General features: G+C 36.5%; 1 protein-coding gene across 2 annotated transcripts; it reads left to right on the top strand.

Annotated features, from left to right (window-relative positions):
* The first annotated feature begins 358 nt into the window (after nucleotides 1-358).
* On the top strand, nucleotides 359-2,548 carry LOC113858953 (calcyclin-binding protein-like). Of its 2 annotated transcripts, none has more exons than XM_027491764.1 (5): nucleotides 359-530; nucleotides 616-756; nucleotides 1,769-2,007; nucleotides 2,057-2,156; nucleotides 2,255-2,548. In XM_027491764.1, the coding sequence occupies exons 1-5, from the start codon at nucleotides 420-422 to the stop codon at nucleotides 2,357-2,359; spliced, it is 696 nt and encodes a 231-aa protein (XP_027347565.1). In that variant the 5' UTR covers nucleotides 359-419; the 3' UTR covers nucleotides 2,360-2,548. The 2 variants fall into 2 exon arrangements, with proteins under 2 accessions (XP_027347565.1, XP_027347566.1); XM_027491765.1 differs by having other exon boundaries at nucleotides 1,769-2,008; nucleotides 2,097-2,156.
* The last annotated feature ends 10,049 nt before the right edge of the window (nucleotides 2,549-12,597 follow it).

Below are 12,597 nucleotides of genomic sequence, written 5' to 3'. Positions count from 1 at the left end.
TTTCTATGGGAACATATTTAAAATAAAAGTTATAAAAATTATTAAGGGATGTCTCAACAATAAAAATAGTGTGAATAGTAGCTCAGTATTTCAATATTATATTGTAAAAAGGCCAATGTAAAATGCGGCCCAAACTCAGAAACTATAATCTGGTTCTAGTTGAACCAAAAAAAAGAAAAGAACCTCGTTCTGAATTCTGATTGGCATTATCCTTGTTCTCTCTAGAATCTTCTATGATGAGAGACAGAGGAAAAACCCTAATAAAAAAAAAGTAACAAGAACCCCAAACTGCCCCTATTCCCACGTCGCTTTACTTAACTCATGGTACCTTGTTCTAGCGTTTTCCAAACCGCAGTATAAAACTAGGGAAGGGACGTTTTCTGGTATCGTCACTTCGATTCCAATTAGGTGATAAAGAAATGGCGGAAGACTTAGCGTTGGATTTGGAGGAGCTTCGGCGTCTGCAAGGCATGGCCAAAAGACCTCGAATCCTCTCTCTTCTCTCCTCCGAGATTTGCAACTTGGAAAAGGTTTTCCCTTCTTTCACTACCAATTTCCGTTCTCTTTTATTTGCTTTGCTTTCTGATAGTTACTATTTGTTCTTCATTTTTGCAGTTATCATCCGAGGCAACTTCTGCGCGTGCGTCACAGATTCCCGCACCGATTTCAACTGGAACTAGTGTGTCACCTTCTCCTGCACTCAAGTATGCCACACTTGCTTCTTTCAGTTGGGATCAGGATAATGACAAAGTTAAGGTAAAGAAGCATTTAATTGGTGCGGATTCCTGTTGTCATGGTTTTAAAGTGGACGTCTGAATTTGAATGATATTCTCTTATGTATTTTAGTTTAGATTTTTATGTTTCAATCAATCATCGAAGCACGGTATTTTGTGCTATAGGTTAGTTGCCACTTTATCCAGTCCTTAAAGAGGAAGGATGTAGTTTCCATTATGTCGTAAACAGACTCAATTATTTGTTTATTTGCTTATTATTAACCACAAATTGAATTAGTCATCTGTCTACCTGATGTAATTAATCAATTGTAGAATGAATCAGTTCTGTGTAATATGTCATTTGGGGGTATTCTTACCGTTAGATGATAGGATAGAATTTTTCTTAAGCCTTTGTTTATGATGGGTGGCATGGAATGAAATTGAGGACAGGACTGAATACAATTAGTGTTGGATTGACCATAATATTATGTGGATGTTTTATGAAGTAGAAGAAAATTTCATTTTTGTTTGAGGAATGAATGAAATGGGAAGCAAATTAGTTAACACCAAGCTCATTTTTTTAACAGTTCTGTTAATTCTGGTCAGATTTTTAGCATCTTAAATTGATAAATTCTTACTAAAAAAGAAAAATTATTATCCATTCCTATTCTCTATGTGATAGTTTAAGGGAAAACTTAATTTTTGACGGTGCTTAATGGCGGCAGGATGCAATCCGTGTACTCGACCTTATCTACTAAGATAAGACCTGATTATTGTTGTAATGAAATAAATGTTGCTTTTTAATTAAAATTTTCCACTTTTAGTTGCTTAACCTTTAGTCCTCTAAGGTTTAGCAGTTTCCTTTTTTTCAATACCTTAGTAAATTAAAGATAAATGAAATAGTGGTGATGGATAAAATGGGATTTATATTTGTCAAGTTTCACCTTTGTTTTAAACAATCTATATTGTTCTGAAGTTTCTTAGGAGTTATGTTTTTGAACAAATGTGGCAAATTCTGATGATTGTGCTTGTATTTGGGATTTTTTTTTTGGCAGATATATGTGTCATTGGAGGGAATTGATGAGAGTAAGGTTGAATCTGAGTTTAAGCCTATGTCGTTTGATGTTAAGTTCCATGATATTCAAGGGAAGAACTACCGATGTGCAATATCAAAATTGCACAAGGAGATAGTACCAGATAAATGTAAGGTTTTAGTCAAACCTACAAGGGCGATCATCACATTGGTGAAGGCTTCAAAAGGAAACTGGCTAGATTTGCACTTTAAAGAAGACAAGGTAGTAAAATGCTATGAGTGAGATGACTGTTTCTTTCCCTGTTAACCGATATTGTGGTAAAGTTGTAACTTTTGTGTTGATGTTACAGATGAAACCAAATTTGGATAAAGAGAAAGATCCAATGGCAGGAATCATGGACTTAATGAAGGTAAGAGTCTGTAAATCTTTATTTGGTTGAAGCTACTTCCTTTTAATTTTATGCATGTACAGTAATTTGACGTTTACTATGTATGTAATGAATTGTAGAATATGTACGAGGAAGGGGATGATGAGATGAAGAAAACCATTGCAAAAGCATGGACTGATGCTAGATCTGGGAAAACAGCAGACCCTTTAAGTAGCTACCGTTGAGTAACCTTCAGAGATTCAAATGCTTAATTCCTGTTTCAAGGGAATGATTTACTCAATTTAATTGCATGGTTTTATGTTATGAAATGAGTGCTTGGCCTATGTTTTCGGCACATGTAGAAGTGTAGATTTGCAGTTATTGTTACCAAAATTTTACTTGGTTATATAATGAGGTTATTTTTGCCTGTGGTACCACCTGAATATTTGCACGAATGATTTCCATTTGCTGCGTGTTCGGAAATATGTTAAAAATTTTATAAACATGGATTTAAAGTAAAAAATTTAATGTAAATGTGGATTTATTAATAGGAAAATACAAATTTAAACACTGTAAATAAGTCACAAATCAATATTAAACAACGTATGAACCAACCAATCAACTAAACTTTCCAGATCAATGTTCTGGTAAATATCTGATCAAATTCTCTGACGTCACATCTCGGTCTCTAGCTCACTGCAAATCCTGATGCCTTCCTCACCATATAGTTCACTTCAATGACAAGTGGAGAAGACCAAGGCTCTTGAATAGTATCCGCATTTAGACTGTAGACATCGAATTTGTTAAGATTTATTTTAGATAATGTTAGACATGGTAGTAGAATTTCATGTACTAACAATCGACAAACGCAAGAAACAAATAGCCAAAGTCCCCAAGAATTCAGAAGGTTTTTGTTGGCAAAAATCTGGCCCTTTCTTTTTACACCTCTCATTTTTCGGAAATGAATCCCCTGAAGTTTAAAACAAAACTGCACAACCTGCAGTTATGATCCAATGGTGTTTAGTTATTATCAATAGTTACAAAAATATAATTTAAAGGGAATGAAAGGGGAGATTGAGAACTGCACCCTGTGCAGTTAACTTTTGATATTTTGATCCCATTTTTTCTATTCACATTCCCCATGTTGGAAAAAATAAAAAACTGCAAGAAAAACATTCCCTCGATCTTGTTTTGTTATTTTTGAAAATTAAGTTTTAAAAGTAATTTATCGTAATTTAATTTTCTAAAGACAGTTTAACATATTCTGAAAATTTAATTTTGAATAGGCGATTAATAATTCATTTTTGTAATTCAATTTTCAGAAGAGGACCTGAAATTAATATTTTGAGGGAAAAAATGAGTGAAAAATTACCAAAATTTTGATTATGACTGGATCCTACATAGCATTGCGGTTTGACTCAATAAAAAAAAAAGCCATAATCAAATTAAAAGGCTTAATTATGTTACAAAATAGTATCATTTATAATAAGTTTTTAAAAAAATTTGTTAGAATTTATTTTTTGTTATTTTCAAAATATAAGTTATGTGATGAGCTGAATAACTAGCAAAAAAATTTAACTGAAAAGTAGTTCAAATAATAAACTAATTATTACTAATTTTCAGTTAAATTATACTTTTAATTCATATAATTGACACTCATTTGTGAATTAGTTTATATACTTAAAAAATTTACATTTTGATTCTTTCTATCACCACAATGATAGGAACTAAAACATAATAAAGAATATTAATTTAAAGACTGAAACGTAAATTTTGTTAATTAGTTACGTTTTGTTAATTATATAGACTAATTCATAAATAAGCATTAACTAAAGGAATTAAATAAATATTTTAAATAAAAATAAAATATTTTTGATAGATTTTTATAGAAAAAGTAAAAAATGAAGTATCAAATAAAAGAATCATAATTTTTAAAATATTGAAAACTCAAACATTTAAGTCAAATATAATTTATAGGTTAAGAGGATAATATATTTATTAATTAAATTATTAATTTGATAAATACATAAATCATATATGATAAAGATTTTTTATTATGATTTAAAAATACTAAATATGCTTAGATAATTTTTTTATAAATAAAATATCTACTTGAATGAGAAAGTAACATGAAAGACCAATTAATAATATTTTGACGATAGAGAAATTACGAAATTATTTAAGTAATAAAAGTTAATCTTTTAAAATTTTGAGTGACGGTGTAATTTTACATCTTAAATATAATAAATATTTTATTTTTTATATAAAAAATATTATATATAAATGAATATAATTATATATTATAAAATTATAATTATTAATTTTGATATTTTATTAATTCCTCTAAAGGTAGGATAAAGATAAAATATAAAATTAAGTAAAATTTTTTATTAGTAAAAAATTAAGTGTTATGAAAATAAAATTGAGTTATAATTCATATATTTTCTCAAATAAATTTGGCGTTTTGTATTTTTTTTAAAATTATAATTGATTAAAATATACATTTATTCTTTATATTTGACATATTTACAAATTAGTCTATATATTTAAAAAGAAACTTATATTTTAGTTGTTGTGTTAAAAAAAACTTGTGTTTTAGTCCTATACTTAAACCAATTAACGTTTAGTTTTATATTTATATTTATATTTATGTTTATATATATATTGTTCCTTCTTGGCAAAACAACTGTCTTCAAACCTCTGATCAGGCGTCCTTCTGCTGATTTGCTGATAGGGAGAATACCTGCAAAAGGCACTCCGATGGTAAAGTCAGGATTCGGTTCTGAGCAATAAATGTTATTTAATGATGAGAAGTCAACCCCTTACCTGTATTTCTTATCTTCTTTTTATAAACATTCTATTGGGCTAATGGGCCTGAGTCAGTTTTTATATTGAGGCCCATAGTATTTTGATTATCTTTAATTGGATTATTTACCTTTTAATCCTGACGAGGGGTACCCGGCCCAGTATGCCGAGTAGGTATTCGGTTTCTTTTTCCTGAGGGTGGAACCGAGTTGATTCCTTTCCCAGTACACTAGCCCCACAAGCCCGGCGAGTTGCGAAGCAAGGGCTTAAAAATGGAGATGGTAATATTAGAATAGGTATTCGGTTGGAGTGCTTATTACTGTACCGAGAGGGTCATTTGGTTAGGGTGAATTACAATGCATCGTGGGGGGTGTCCGGTCTCGATTGATGGTAACGTTTGATGTATTAAGTTTTACACTGAGGAGTAATCGGTTTAGTAACAACACGATATAGGCCGAGATTATAATATAAATAATAAATTTGCGAAGGAATATTCTAGAATGTTGGTTTTGAGGATTTGTCAGAGGGTATGTGAAGCGAAAGGGTGCTCCATCTCCTCCGTTGATCTGGAAGGGATCTGATGGTTCGAAACGAAAGGGCGTCTTTTCGTTTGCCCGACATCAGTCCCTTATAAATATGTGGTGGTCCCTGCATCCCTTTCTTACTCTTTTGCTCTGTGCCGAACCCTGCATACCTTTGCTCCAAACCGACGAGTGTTCAGAGATCTTAGGCTTTTCTTCCCTACCGACTGCTCGTAAGGTGCGTTTCATTTTTTTCTTTACTTCTTTTCTATCATGGCTGATCGTATTGAGAGGGAGGATTCCTTGTCGAATGCCTCGGGGCCGAGTACCATTGAGGTTGATATTATAAATGGAACCGAGGGGAGTGGCGAAGTTTCGTCTATTTCAAACCGGAGGAATGAAGAGGCACAGGTCGGCGAAGGTAGTAACAAAACCGAGACGTCATCGTCAAGTGATACTGACGCTCCTAAACCCCTTCCTAGCACTAGTCCTCCTCGGGAAAGGCAGGTGTTTCCTCCTTGTACGGTGCCTGGTTATGAGTGGGTGCACGATGAAGTGGCCGCCTACTTTTCTCGTTTCAAAAGAAATAAAAGTCTTCAATTTTTTGTAGATAATTATGATATTTCTTTATGGGAGGCTTGTGACCCGTATCCTATACACCTTGACCCCTATAAAGGGGACGAGGGCGAGAACCCAGATTTTGTTTTCCTGGGAGGTGTCGGAATGGCCGACACCTTCTTTATGTATGAGTACATGTTTAGGGAATTAGGTTTCAGGCTACCTTTTGACGATTTCCAAATGAGGGTTTTGAGGGTATTGAATGTAGCGCCAACACAACTACACCCGAACGGGTGGGCGGCAATTCAAGCCTTTAGAATACTTTGTAAATTCCATTATATAGAGCCTAGTGTAGGTCTTTTTCTTCATTTTTTTTGTACACGTCCATCTGACCTGGCGAGGTGGGTATCTCTAATAAGGCAACTCGAGTTGCCCTTATTTAAGCCATATGCGTCGTCTTTTAAGGGTTTCAAGACCGGTTTCTTCAAGGTAACCGTGGACCCTGTAGGTAAAAATTATTTTTTTGATAGCGAGGACAATCCCCTATTCCCTTTTCACTGGACTCGGGTGTCGCGCCGATACGACACATACCTTGAGGATATGTTATCGGCTAGGGAGCTATCGGATTTGCAATTCTTGAAGTCCCTTCCCCGGGACATTCTTACCCGACATGTAGTCCTCGTCCTCAAGTCTCCGCGTCCTCGGTGGGATATGGAGGGTATGTGTTATTTCGTTTCTGACTTGTATTTGGAATTGAGCTATATTGATTTGACTTGCTATTGTTAATGCAGGTTTAATGGCTCAGCGAGGTGTGGATGTGCCGACCTTTCGGCGCACTCTGAAGCAGAGAATGCTAGAAGGGACGCCCGTTGAGGAGCATCGCCATCCTCAAATCGACCAACTTCCCGAGGTGCCAGAACCTCGCCCTCCTCCCCAAGATTTTGTTCCAGCCAAAGGCCCTTCCAAGAAACGCAAGGACAAGGGCAAAGGCAAGGAGCTCGAAAGGGAAAGGAAGAGACGGCATGCCCACTCGGGTGAGCCTGACGGCGTTCAAGGGGCTCGGAGTCAAACCCGAGTGGTAGCTGCTGGGGAGGGAAGCAGTTCTTCCCCCGTAATTCCCTTGGACATGCTGGCCGAGGGCTTCCTGGTGAACGGGACACATGTCGGTCGGCTCGCTGCTCCAAACCTGTTATCTGATGCAGGGAAGGAACTGGTCGGCGGTCTGGACTATGAGTCACTGTGGCGCTACTACGCGGAACTTCATGTACGGTCCACCGCAATGCTCCGAAGGCTGGTTGTGGATCCTATTCTCGAAGTTAAGAAGTTAAAGGCTGGCTATTCGGTTTCTGAAGAGGCTTTGGCCGAGAGTAGAGAGATTCGAGCTAGCCTGGACGAGACCGTTCAATCCCTGCAGGGTCAGGTTAACCAATACAAAGAGCACTTTCAAATAATGGAGGACCGAGTACATGCAGCCGAGGAGGTGACGAGAGTCCGGGGGGAGGAGATGGAGGCGTTAAAGGCAAAGTCCTGTCAAATGGAGGAGCCTTTACGGGCCAAATCTGCCGAGATGGAAGAAGCATTGGCGCTGGAAAGGCAAAAGGCTGAAACCGAGATGAGAAACTTTGCCAAGAAGTGTTCTCAGCAAGTATCCTACGAGCATGAAGCCAGTTTTAACCATGCTATTCGCCAATGTCATGGGTTCTGCCAAGTACCGGTAGACTTTCATTTTGACATTACAAGGGACTTTTTTGGCGGGAGGTTCATTCCTTACACTGAGGTTGAGGACGATGTAGAACCCGACGTCGAAGTGCCGAGACGCCTCCCTGAGGTTACTGCCAACCCTGAGGTAGCCGCTCCCGAGGCAGTGGAAAGGATAGAAAGTTAAATTATTCGCCCTTTGTATTCATGGGTCATTAGTGCCCACATTTTGTAACCAGTTATTTTGAAATAGAATTTTATCCTTTTTTCTCATGCTTTGTATTTTGTCACACAACTTGCATTAATATACGATATGCTTAATATACTCATCCTTAGCCAAATAACTTGCATACGATATACACTTAATATACTCATCCTTAGCCGAATAGGGGACGAAGGAGATGATTTCGTCTTAAAAATTCAGCCTTAACCAAATGATAACTAAGAGGAACTCGTAATTCGTTAATTTTGACCGAGTGGGAGTATTCGGGATTGAGATATTTCGACCTTCAGCCAAGAGACGCTTGGAAGAAAAATGATAATTCATCCTTGACCGAGTGGGGTACTCGGGAGGGAAACAATTCAACCTTGGCCAAGTGAAACTTGGGAAGGAAATATATTATTTCATCCTTGACCGAGTGAGGGTACTCGGGAGGGAAATATAATTGTTGCATCCTTGACCGAGTGGGGTACTCAGGAGGGAAACAATTCAACCTTAGCCAAGTGAAACTTGGGAGGGAATGGTGCTTGAAAGGTGTGTAGTGCGTAAAAAACCGTATAGGTGAAGAAAGAAAAATTTTATTGATTAGGTGCCTCGTTAAAAACCTTCTCAGGAAAACCCCTTTTCACTTTCTTTTAAGAGGATAAAACCTGGGATAGGAAAAGAGTACACCTGTGCACGTATGACAAGGTTTTAGCTATAATAATGCTTTAAATGAGTGACATTCCAGGTTCTTAGTATTAATTTTCCTGCCAAGGTTTCCAATTTGTATGCTCTGTTATTTAATCTTGTCGTTACCCAAAAGGGGCCTTCCCAGTTGGCGGCCAACTTCCCTTCTTGTCGATCCTTGCGCGCGTCCCCGATTACTCGCCACACCAAGTCATTTTTGTAGAATTGTCATGGACTGATTTTGGAGTTGAATTTTCTAGCCATCATTCTTTTACTAGCCTCGGTCATAATGGCAGCGTGGTCACGTATTTCATCTATCAAGTCCAGGTTGACGGCCAGAGCCTCTTCATTGGCCGATTCTTTGAAATTCTCTCTCCTGAATGAGGGCTCTCCAATTTCTACCGGCACCATGGCATCAGTACCATAGGTAAGCCGAAAGGGGGTTTCTTTTGTTGTGGTCTGCGGCGTGCACCGATAGGCCCATAATATCTCAGGCAGCTTCTCTGCCCACTCTCCCTTTGCCGAACCCAACCTCCTTTTTAATTCATGTAAGATCACTTTGTTTGCAGCCTCGGCTTGACCATTCGTCTGTGGATGTTCAACAGATGTAACTCTATGTTTGATATGCAGGCCTGCCAAGAACTCGTTGAATCGTCGATTTGCAAACTGAAGCCCATTATCTGTAATTAGTGCATGAGGGAGACCGAACGTGTTATGATGTTTTTCCAAGTGAATTTTTGTACGTTGTGGGCCGTGATCGATGCTAGGGGTTCGGCCTCAATCCATTTGGTAAAGTAGTCCACGGCGACGAGGAGAAATTTACATTGCCCTTTTGCTAAGGGAAAAGGACCGAGGAGGTCCATTCCCCAAATAGCGAAGGGCCAAGGAGAGCTAATGTGCCGAAGGGTATCGGCGTGTTGGCGCAGGTGAGGGCCGTGTTGTTGACAGGGAATGCATCTTTTTACAAACAACTGACAGTCTTGAGTTATTGTTGGCCAGTAGTATCCGGCCCTGAGCACTTTGGCTGCCATAGTTCGTCCGCCCGAATGGGTTCCACAAATACCTTCATGGATTTCTCTCATCACGTATTTAGCTTGATCGTCTTCTAGGCATTTAAGCATGGGGTGGAAATTCTTCTTCGATACAATTCTTTGCCGAGAAGAAGGTATTTGGCTGCATGTGCTTTAATTTTCTTAGCTGCTGCTGCGTCCTGCGGGAGACTGCCATTAGTGAGGTATCGGACAAGAGGGGTCATCCAATTATGAGATGAATTTTCAATGTCCATGCATTCTTGTTTGGTGACACTAGGTTGGGGGATTTGTTGGTGAACCATACTCTGCAGCTTGTCTATTACCAACCCTCTCCAATTATCGGGCAGCTTGGCTTCTAGAATGCGATGAATGAACGGGCTCCGATTCACAAGTTTGTCTCGGTCATTTTCGGTTACCGATTGATATACCTGTCTTGATTTTTCTTGCAGCGCTGATGATTCTCCTTGATCTTGGACGACAGGGGTAGTAAGGGAGGGGACGTGTGTCCTTATTTCCTCCCTTAGGCTGGCATTTTCCCTTCGTAGGGCTGAAAGTTCCAGTGCATCTCTTTCGCGATCCTTCTTCATCTCCACCATTTCTGCCCTTAGCTGCCTCAGTACAACTAGGATGCTTTCTTCCGTTCCTCCCTGTATCACCACTTCCGGTACTGGTTCCTCTGGCGTGACGCCCTCCATTTGTTGCCTAGAAGTCCCTTCCTGCTGGCTTCTCGTCATTACCATGCTTAATCCTGAGTGATGAAGCTGATCGGGCCCAACGGTGGGCGCCAAAATGTTCCTTCCTAGCGAAACAACTGTCTTCAAACCTCTGATCAAGCGTCCTTCTGCTGATTTGCTGATAGGGAGAATACCTGCAAAAGGCACTCCGATGGTAAAGTCAGGATTCGGTTCTGAGCAATAAATGTTATTTGATGATGAGAAGTCAACCCCTTACCTGTATTTCTTATCTTCTTTTTATAGACATTCTATTGGGCTAATGGGCCTGAGTCAGTTTTTATATTGAGGCACATAGTATTTTGATTATCTTTAATTGGATTATTTACCTTTTAATCCTGACGAGGGGTACCCGGCCCAGTATGCCGAGTAGGTATTCGGTTTCTTTTTCCTGAGGGTGGAACCGAGTTGATTCCTTTCCCAGTACATATATATATATATATATATATATATATATATATATATATATATATATATATATATATATATATATAGTTATGTTTTAATTCCTTTTATTGTTAACATCGTTACGACGATAGAAACCAAAACATAAAAGATAAAAACTAAAACATAGCAAAGCACTCAAACTGAAATTAAAATGTAGCTTTTATAAGTATAAAACTAATTCATAGAGTGTATGGGACTAATGTACAATATAACCTTAATTTTATAAATAATAGTGTAGATATTCATAAAAAAAATTGAAAGTTTATATAAAGTAATAAAATAATTTTATAAATATTAGCATAGGTATTCATAAAAAAATCTAAAAATTTATATAAAATAATAATAAAAATTATGCATTTTGAAACTTTAGAACTTAACAAAAATTTAGACAAAAAAAATAAATTATTTAGTTAGAGAGAGTGTAATTTTTATATTCTTTTTAATTACTTTTAATCTTAAAAATTACATGCAACTATCTATGAAAGAAAGAAAGTAACTTTATTAAATTATTTAGTTTTTATGTATTGTAGTCTTATTCAAACTACACTTTATGAAATTGTGTTTGACCAGCTTCCATTTGTGAATCTTCCTTACCTTTGGAGAGAATCAAAGGTTGAATTGGTAAACAAGACCTTAAAAAAGAGAAAAAAAAAATGTTAAGAGTACTTAAATTTCATTAGGATGAAATCACTATTAGATAAGAACAAAAAAGAATAAAATAGATAGACAGTTCGATATTGGAGATTTGGTCTATGTAAAATTACATCTATATAGACAAATTTCTATTGCTAATAGAAATAATGTCAAGTTAACTCCTAAGCTCATTTCAAGTGTTGGATCACATGGGAGCAATAACTTACAAGCTCACTCTACTTCACCATTTAAGAGTTCATAATATTTTTCATGTTTCTCAATTAAAGAAACATATAGGACAAGTTGATACTTCCACCACATTTCAAGATGAAGTTAACAGAGAGCCTAAATCTATTTTGAATTGTATAATTATAAGACGCAAGCGTAAAACTCTTACTAAAGTTTTGGTCAAGTGGAAGCACTTACTTTCTGAAAATACAACTTGAGAGTTTTACTATAATTTTCTCAAAAGATTTTCATCCTTTCATCCTTGATGTCAAGGATGTTTTCAAGGAAAGATATTAATATGAATCAATTAAGATGTTAGTTACAATTCTATTAAATTTGTTAAGATGTAGTTAGTTAGTTACTAAAATAGATATAAATAGAAAAATAATCAAGAGTTAATTGCAGAGAATTTTAAGAACACTTTATAATTTTTTTCTTTCCTGTAAACTTCATTTCATTCGATAACAATTCTTCAGAGTCATTTCTAATTATTGACTTTCTAGTTTTTACATAGTTCTTCAATTGGATAATCTTCCTAAAACTATGTATATATATTAGAGAGATGAGGTATTAGTGTTTGTGGGTAAGAGTTGGAGTTTGAGAAGAGGATGTATATTGCGGTGAATGTGATGAGGTAGTTTGGGTGGAGAAGGGATTTGTTTGAAAAATGAACGTGATTCAGATGAGGACGATGAAATTGGCTTAAAAAAGGATTATTTTGGTAAAACATTTGTAGGACTAAACTGAAAAAATAATTATAAAAATATTATGACATGACATTGTTAAAATAAGTCTCAATTTTGTTGATAGTTCAACAGAGGGTTCTTAAACCCCCTAAATTTTGTGGGTACCAGATAAATTGCCATAAAATTATTGAGTTTGCCCACTACTTGATAAGTGAAAATGTTGAAAATGCTATTAATTATTTTGCATAAAACTGGA

The sequence above is a fragment of the Abrus precatorius genome, unplaced genomic scaffold (genome assembly GCF_003935025.1).
Source record: "Abrus precatorius isolate BTA unplaced genomic scaffold, Abrus_2018 Scaffold2, whole genome shotgun sequence".
In the NCBI taxonomy this organism is placed as follows: domain Eukaryota; kingdom Viridiplantae; phylum Streptophyta; class Magnoliopsida; order Fabales; family Fabaceae; genus Abrus; species Abrus precatorius.
This window is presented reverse-complemented; position numbering and strand designations above follow the sequence as displayed.

Excerpts from the sequence above, each read along its gene's own strand:
- LOC113858953 (XM_027491764.1), top strand. The coding sequence starts at position 420 with ATGGCGGAAGACTTAGCGTTGGATTTGGAGGAGCTTCGGCGTCTGCAA. Across the intron at positions 2,008-2,056 it reads TTGCACTTTAAAGAAGACAA|ATATTGTGGTAAAGTTGTAA; the intron begins GGTAGTAAAATG and ends CCCTGTTAACCG. Across the intron at positions 2,157-2,254 it reads GAATCATGGACTTAATGAAG|AATATGTACGAGGAAGGGGA; the intron begins GTAAGAGTCTGT and ends AATGAATTGTAG.